The sequence below is a fragment of the Serinus canaria genome, chromosome 15 (genome assembly GCF_022539315.1).
Source record: "Serinus canaria isolate serCan28SL12 chromosome 15, serCan2020, whole genome shotgun sequence".
In the NCBI taxonomy this organism is placed as follows: Eukaryota; Metazoa; Chordata; class Aves; order Passeriformes; family Fringillidae; genus Serinus; species Serinus canaria.
Genome location: NC_066329.1, coordinates 11,886,198 through 11,894,954, shown reverse-complemented (window position 1 = coordinate 11,894,954; position 8,757 = coordinate 11,886,198). Strand labels below are relative to the sequence as shown.

Genomic DNA, 8,757 nt, shown 5'->3' with positions numbered 1-8,757 from the left:
AAAAAAACCACTATTCCTCAAACGCATTTATTGGGAGTATAATACAACCAAGCTAATACTAACTAAAGTCAGGTGTGCCTAAGTGAATGCAACCCCACCCATGGTGCCGATCTCTGCCTGGGTTCAGGGTTTCTCCCTGCGCCTCTGAAGGTTTTCATTCTGGGGGAAGAACATGGTGCCTATTTTTGGCTGTCATTCAGCATTGAGGGTGAGACACACTCCTTGGAGGACCCAGTGGGAAATGTGCCTGGTGGTGTACAGGTCAGCTTCAAAGACCAGGCCGAAGCCCATGGCGTTGCGGCGCATGGAGGTCGTGTACACCGGGGTCCGGAGTGTGTTCTGCAGGAGGAGGCAGCACGGACACTGAGCAGTGCCTGAGCTGCTGCATGCAACTGCAAACAATGAGGGCCTCCAGGAGAGAGGACTGGCTTCAGAAATTTCCTTTTTGTTAGAGGTCTTAAATAGCCACTACCCAGAAAATGTCCTTTATGTTGTTTACTGGGGATGGGAAATATTTGAAAGAGTAGGGGGAAGTGTAAGAGTGCCTGAAGAGAAAAGAGACAACAAATGCATCAACCCCCTTAGAAGAAAAAAACTGTAATGATGGGTAGTGTAAGAAGAAGTGTTAAACCAGGTGCTTTATGTGGGAGTGGTAATGATAAAATGCAGCTTCTGGGCAGAGAGAGCAGGGCCTGCCAGCTGGGGAGCTGTGACAGCAGAAGGAAGGTAATTCAGGAGCCTCACCTGCAGTCTGAGCCTGTGTGCTTCTATGGGGATGATCTTCAGGATGGGCAGCTCCACCACCGGGACACGGGGCTTGCTCTGGGTGAGGCAGCCCTGCTCTATGTCCCAGTCTGCTCCTTCCAGGAACAGACCAGAAACATAGCAGCCTGTGAAGGCAGAATATGCAACCATTGGGTAAACTGAGCTCCTAGAAAAGATCTAGGAGATCTTTGAAGGTAAGTGTTCCTGCAGTTCCTGTTCTGGGCACTACAGTCATCATCACAAACACACTACATTTCAAACTGCAGCTGCACAGGATGCAGTTTTCTGAGAGCTTTGTTTTTATCATCCAGCTGTACTAGGAAATCAAATTAAATTGTCTCAGTTGCAGTACACATGATAAACAGTAGCAGGAATAAATGTGATTTGCTGCCCTCCAATTGCCCAAGTCACAGAGAGCTTTGTAACTCCCCTGGGCCTGATCATTGGGTCACTGAGAGCAGGTGAAGGGTCAGGACAGTTGTTCTGGTACAAATATCAAGTACAACATTTAGATTTTTAAAAATGAGACTTTTTCCCTCCTCTGTTCCCAGTCAGAGCTGGTACTCAGTGCCTTGCTTAGCTGTTCCCTGTACCCAGCTTGTTACATTTAGTTATTAGAGCAGTGCTAGGCATAGAGAGCTCATAAAGAGATATTTACACAATAAATGATACATATTTTTAGGTGCTTTTTGCTTAGTACATTTCAATACATTATTTGTGATGTAAATCTTTACAAGCCTGCTGGAATTGGAAATGTTCTAGGCATAAAAAAAATCAATGGGTCTTCCTATATATATATATATGTACACACACACATATTTCTATATATGAAAAAGTATTTTAGGGTAAAAGTATATATAAAAAGTATTAAAATATAACTATACATACATTATACACACAATCATACACACACACACATATATAGACATAATATATATCACATCATACATCATACACACATCTAGACATACTATCTATATATATATCTATATATATCTATATATATATATATATATACACACACATACTTACACACACTTACCCTGAGCAGCCCCTTCAGTGATGTCTTCTGCTTTCCTGTACTTGGTTACCTCTGTGTAGAGGGTGGAGTGATCCAGGGGCCACCTGTTTTTCCTGCAGGTGGCTTGAACAAGAGCAGTCAAGTAGGACTCAGGAATGTGCAGGCCCGACAGCCACATCACCTCAGGCTCACCCTCATTGACCTGCAACCACAGACAGTGATGGGCAGCACCTGGTACTCACCCTGCACTGCCCTTGGAGAGGAGCTGGGCTGAGTCTGCCTTGCATGCACAGCTATGCAGTTCTGGCACCAGTTCAGGAACTTACCTGAAGTGTTCACTGGCTTCTGCCCCAGGTTAACAAAACAAAAGGCTGTCTGGAGGCACTTGCTTACCCAGCTGGTGTACTGGTCATAGCGAGCTCTAAAGAAAATAATCCAATTTCCAAGTGTTTTGAGGGTGTCGGGGGCCAGCCGCCGCCAGATCCCAGGAATCTGCCCATTGAAGAGAGCCTGAGCCACATCGTCCAGTTCACTGCTCATTCCAACTTCCCCAGCCAGGGCCTGGAACAATGGTGAGAGTTCTGAGGGCAGGCAAAGCCCAGCTGGTCCCATGGAGTGCTGGGATTTTACTTACACGTTGTAGCTCAGCCAAGGACTTTCCCATCCGAACGATGAGTTTATTAAAACGTTCCAGTTCCTGCAACAGCACCACAGTCGTAGGGGCGATGTTTACTCCAAATCCTTTACGTATCTGGTCAATATCAAATACTTGAGGTAATTTGTTTTCTATATCCTTGGCAACATTTGCAATGTATTCATCTCGACTAATTCCTGCACCAGTTTCACCTGAAACCAAAAAATTCTGATGAGACTAAATCTGTATTGAATCTTCTGAGAGAAGACTGAGATCTGAATCGCATTTTGGCATCAGTCTCCCCTCTTCTGCTCTGACCTTTGTCCACAGCCCTGCATGTCTCCAGCTGTGCCTCTGGGCAGGTGTTGAGCTGCCCCCAGCCTGGCAGCGCTGAGCCCTGCAGCAGCTTTGCTCCCTGAGGCCAAACACAGCCCTGGATCACTCCCCACTCACAGGGGCTGCTGTCCCTGTCCCCAGGGCTCAGCACTTGCCACTGGAGATTTCCTGTTCACAAACCCAGTTCAGACAGGGCACTCACCAGTCTGGGGCTGCAGCTCAAGCAGGTGAACCCACATGTCCCGCACCGCGTGCATGTAATACCCGATCTCGGCGTTGGCGTGAAGGCCCAGCACCTCGGGGGTGTTGGAAAGTGGCAGAGCTTCTATGGCCTCTGGAATACAACCACACAGGCTCTGCTAACCAGAACACCACAGCAATTTTGCTATTGCTCTGCTTGAATAAAAAATCAAATGCTAAACCTGGTGTTGGAGTAATGCACAGAATGAACACTTCTAAACGCAGAGACTCCCCCACATAAATATTATGTATCATTAAAAAATTAACATGCTGCTTTACTGAGGTTTTGTGGCTTGGGTTATTTTTGGGGTTTTTTTTTAAACACCCGAGGAGCTCAGTGACAAGCTCAGATTCCAAAGGCCTGCTCCTGTAAAGCAGTGGATTATAACACTGCAATCCATACACCAGCAGTGCCTGGTGTTCTGTTCAACTTCTCACACCCAGCAGCAATGTATGGAGACAAAGTACACTCAACACAGACTCTTTTTTTAATGTGGCAGGAGAGGCATTTCTTACCAACAAAGTCATCCTTTCCCTTCCCTTCTGGAATTTTATAATCCACTGTGTCGCTTTTATAAAAATGGAAGACCTGGAATGTGTCAAACAGGAAATCCCCGAGGTACTCATCCATGTAGACAGTCAGGATGCGCCGGTCAAAGCTGTCGATTGCACGCCCACCATACATGACCTGGGAGTCAGTGACATCAATGTTACAGCACTGCCTTTTGGAGCAGAAAATACAGGTTAAAACAATCACTGAAAGGTCAGAAATGCTCTTTGCTTTTGCAGTGCCTGTGGTGTAACACTGTCTCCCTCATGGATGCCCAGCACATCTCCAGTCCCCTCACAGGGGGACAGGAAGGAAATATTTGGCTTTGGACTGGAAAGAGCTGCTCTGGGCACTCCTCATCACCCACTTGGATGATTTGTGTGCAGTGGTGCCTTTCTGAGGTACCAGCTCATGCTCAGCTAGAATCCAGTGCTGCAAAGTAACATTTTCCTGCAGGACTTCATGTTGCAGCAGCTGCCAGTGCAGTGCACCAGCTCTGAGAGCACTCATTTGTACAGCTCCAGTGCCACTCCACATGCCAGCAGCCCTGTGCACTTCCAGCACAAGTCCCAAGGGCTCTCTCAGAATTAATTAAGCAGTGTCACTCCCTGTTGTGCAGGTGCACACAGAGGCCCTAATTCCCTGAGACTGAGGTTAAGGCTCTTGCTCTGGGCTACACTGGAGTTTCAAACCTACCCAGGAAAGATTCCCAGCTTTACTTGATGCAGCCCATGCAGAAAGGAATCTTAATTCATCTGAACTGTGGCATTGTAGCACTCACCTCCCCAATAAGATATTTGAGACTGCTCCAAGGGATTTGATCATCCTTTTGTTCAAAAGCTTTTGTCAAGTACGTGTTAAGGATTTCCATGCACACCTAGTGAATTTGTTGGAACATGTGAGATAAGAAGATTCATAAATCAGATATACATATTTATAGGTTTTATTTAATGTAGTTCTTGTTTGAAAACTAAAAATTATTTCTGAAATAATTAAAAAGTTAGGTATAAATCCTCTTAACAAAAGAAACCCATGAGAGAGGCAATAAAAAAATGAAAGATTAGTAATCTAATTTTTAGCATCCTAAATTGACATTATAGAAAATCAGGAGTCTACATGTCTCCTCAGAAGCAGAAAAAAAATACTAAGCAAAATCTAATTGTGAGAAAGGTTAAAGCTGAATAAATTCTGTGTTTTCAAAAGTAATCTGAGCTACTCAAGAATATAAGAGCCATTGCAATTGTTTTCTTACCTGGAAATCAGATTCATTAAAATCATATGGTACATTCCAGCCAACCTTCCCAAACTTTCTTCTCTCCTGAACCACAGCATGGAAAAATGCCAGGACATAGACTAAGGATTTAAAGGCAGGATGTGGGCACTCCTCTAAGGCTTCAGGGGGAATTTTGAAGTAGGTGGCTCTCATATTCAGTTTCAGACCATTAGGTGGTTCTGTAACAACCTATCAAATTAATTAGGGAAGCCATCAAATACACTGAGGAAAATAAGTTGTAAACATATCACATTAAGTAAACTATACAAAGCAAGCTTGACATTTTAAGTTGTTTTCCAAATGCCTGTCAACCATGGATTTTTTTCTTCAGTAAAGACATGAAACAGACCTTTTAAGTTTATCAAGATAAACACACCTATGCAAAGAAAACTCTATATTATTTTGGAATTAGTCATATTATTAACAATACATTAATAGTTCTCATACTTGAAGATCTAATTTACTGAAATACCAGTACTTTACACATTTTAATGTGCCCTATATCCTCACAGTAAGATGCTTTAACAACGTGGCTGATCAAAGTGCCAGAGCTGCTTCCTGGCAGCCTTTTCAAAGGGCTCTAAAACTTCAGTTCTTACTGCCCCTGGCAAGACCCACAAAGTGCAGATCTGCAGCCTTAAAGATCCACTCAGGCTTCCTTCCCACTGCAGGAGGAAGGGAGAACAGCCTGCAGGCTCCCTTCCCACTGCAGGAGGATACGGCATCACAGCAGCAGTAAAGCAGCCACAGAAAAGAACATGAGGGCAGAATCACGGCCTGTGCCTTCAAAATAATCAGCTCAGCCTTTAGTGATAAACACTGCAGCCTGAAGTAGCAGCTGGAAACCATTATCCACTTCCAACATCTGCTCTACTGGCACTGCCAGCCTGACACTGCTCTGGCACTGCACTGCAGCACCAGGGCTGACAGGGCTATTTCTGTCTCCAGATACTCCTCACTTGTGGCAGCATTTAAATCCAAAGACCATTTTTCACCTGTCCAGGTTTACTCACAACCCTCTGCTTTGAAATAACCACTCAACAGTTTTCACCCAATGGAAACATGCCAGGAAAATAAACAGGATGATGAAAAAAAGATTTGGCTTCAAGAAAGGCAAAAAGTGAGTTCATAAGCCTGGGCCAGTGTGCTGCATTGAGGTCAGGCTCCTCCCAGAGCCAGCCTGTTCTGCTGAGTACCAGTGCCAGGACATGCCCTCCTGGCTGGGGTTTCCCCACCTTTAAGGCCTTCTGCAGGATTCCAATTGGGAAGCCTTCAGTTGGGTCAGTTGTCAGCCAGAGGCGAAAGTCTTCGTGGGGATCTGTAATTTTCTCCACAGCCTTTTCCAGATGGATGAGCCATTTCACCAAAAGGTGACAGTTCTGCAACATGAGCCAATGTCCATGAACCACTGCTTCCTCCAGCAACTGCAAAGCAATCTAAGGACAGAGGGAGAACCACCTGTAAGTCTCCCTTTACCCTGAGAACAAACTGCCTCTGATGGGCTTGTGCAGTGGGTTTTAGGAAAGTGGTGGTCTAAATGAATCTGATAGGAGTTCTTCCACTGACTGAAATCATGGCAAATTTAATCAGCTGTTAGGTTCTAGACATCCTGCCTTAGTGTCCATAATAAAAAGGAAAGTCACAGGAAAGGCAGGAGAAGCAGCAGAATTTTCTGGTAGCAAACACTGTAACTTCCAACCACCTCATGTCCATACACAGCAACATCTTCTCATCTCTGCTTTTTAACAGCTGAAAATCTGATTCTGAATCTACCCTCACCCAAACCAGAACAGCAGCCAGTCAGCCAAATGGCCCCTTTCATGTTCAGTAAAATGTTATTCCCAAACTGACAAATCTATGTCAGAAGCATGAGTAACTCCTTTTCAAATGGAGCAGACCTATGGAAAGGAGATTTGATCAGTCCCACAGCATCAGGAGCATGGCTTGCAATTCACACTCGCTGCACACAGCACATCCCCACCCTCCCATCCACATTACCTCTTCTTGGCCTTGTCCCATGGCCAGGAATTTGAGTCTATCTGCTTTAAATTCTGATCTCTCAGCCAGTTTCATGAGGTCACTGACAGGATCAGAGCCAGGACTTAGGATAAAAACCACAGGTGAGAAAGGGGTGCTCTGCTGCAGGATGGCATCGAAGCTGATCACGGGGGGTTGCACATACCTGGCAGAGGGAAAACCCAATGATTTGGGTGATTGCACAGAGCAGCTGCCACGTGGGGACAGAGCCTTGCACACCAAGGGCACAGCTCACCACAGACTGCACGTGGAAATCATTCAGACACAACCCCTGCTCTGCTCTTCAGGCAAACTACAGAACATTGACCAAGCTCTGTGTGAGTGCTGTGGTGGGAATCTGAGAGAGGAGAGTGACTCACGTCTCGCCCATTGTCACTGTCACGTAGTCCATCACCGCCCGGTACATCCGGTCCACCCGGAAACAGCGCAGCAGGAGAAGCTTCTGGAAGTCTGTGACATTGCCCTCGTAGCCCATTGGCAATGGGATCTGCTCCAGAGCATCTGTGTCGTACCACTGGCAAGAAAAGAGAGCACACAAATGAACCCAGTGGCTCTGTCAGGGAAGTTACTGGGAAAAATAAAATCAATTTGATGAATGGTGGGGGGGCAAGAGACACAACAAAAACAAGGAAAGTCAATCAGCTGCAAATAAATATTAAAAGTTCAGGTGAATGTAAAAAATCCAACTTTTTCAGTATAAAGTATTCAAGTCCAGAAACACATTTGTACTTTCACTTTATGTCAACTAATTCTCTTACAATGTAGAAAATAGCATCAAAAGCACAAAGGTATTAACAGATTGCTTGCAGGAAGACTTCTTACTAAGCAAGAAGACATGGAATGAAACTAAAGGAGGAACAAAGGAAATCTGTGTTTGTCAATAGCCTATAGAATTCACTGCCACAAGAAGATCAAAGCACAATTTAGCAGTACAAAAACACCACTGAAATGTTGACTACTGAAATGAACAGAAAATTTCCACTGAATATAACAGGGTAAATAACTCCTCTAAGGCATTTGACTGACAAATAAAAATTCTATGGTATACCAGGGAAGGTATTTTGTTTTGTTTTTTAAATAACATAATCCTTAACTCTCCTGCAAATAAGCCAATCACTAACTGAGGTCAAGAAGCAAAGAAAGGCCTTGAGGGAAGAAGCCCACAGTGACATCTCCCCAGTGGAGTGCTGACACATTGCATCACACTTGACCATTTAATACCAGAAGAAAATCTAGGAGAGAAAATAGCATTGCAAAAAAGCACATACATTTTTCCATACATCTGGATTGTCTTCCACATCATCTGGAAGACATTCAAATTTCTCAGGAAATAGCTCAGACAGGCGAATTAGGTCTTCCCAGCCTTGATCTGGTAGCCAAGCAAACGGTTTCTTTCGGGCACTCTTCTCCAGGGAAATATTGCCTAGGCACGTTCAGAAAGCAGATCAGTGTCCATGTCAGAAACCCTCCAATGCATGACCACACATACAGTCCCTCTGCACCCAGGAACCCAGTGGAAATTTGTTCCTGGAAGCACTGTGAGATTAGGTCTGCTGAAGGAAAGATGACATTTTACAAGTGCTTGCAAAAGCCAGAGTTTTATCCTTGCCAACATTTCTAAAATTATGTATACACAGTCAGAAAATAACTACAGATTCCTTTCCTCATGTAACATCCTAACAATTAGCTAATGTGAAATAGAAAAAGCAGGATCCCCAGTCTGTGTAACCCAACACAGTGCAGCTCTCCTCAGAGAGAGGTGCTGGCTCTCACAGTAAATCGTCTCTAGTCAAAGATCTCTCTCAAAAGATATTTTAGCTATTGCTATGTTGAGCTACATACTTACATATAAATATTCACTTTACCTTTCAAAAAGAAATCAAATTCTTCTTGTGGAACTC

The 8,757-nt window shown here is 44.4% G+C and overlaps 1 protein-coding gene across 1 annotated transcript in view; it reads right to left on the bottom strand.

Moving 5' to 3' along the window:
- Positions 1-38: 38 nt before the first annotated feature.
- DNAH10 (dynein axonemal heavy chain 10) overlaps positions 39-8,757 on the bottom strand; it is a 49,030-nt gene continuing 40,311 nt past the window's right edge. Inside the window, 14 exon segments of the mRNA XM_050980656.1 lie at positions 39-339; positions 745-890; positions 1,808-1,988; positions 2,180-2,347; positions 2,421-2,632; positions 2,959-3,090; positions 3,513-3,684; positions 4,328-4,423; positions 4,799-5,008; positions 6,055-6,255; positions 6,818-7,001; positions 7,216-7,370; positions 8,125-8,279; positions 8,722-8,757. Of these exon segments, the coding sequence (XP_050836613.1) occupies positions 193-339; positions 745-890; positions 1,808-1,988; positions 2,180-2,347; positions 2,421-2,632; positions 2,959-3,090; positions 3,513-3,684; positions 4,328-4,423; positions 4,799-5,008; positions 6,055-6,255; positions 6,818-7,001; positions 7,216-7,370; positions 8,125-8,279; positions 8,722-8,757 (2,195 nt within the window). The 3' untranslated portion in view covers positions 39-192.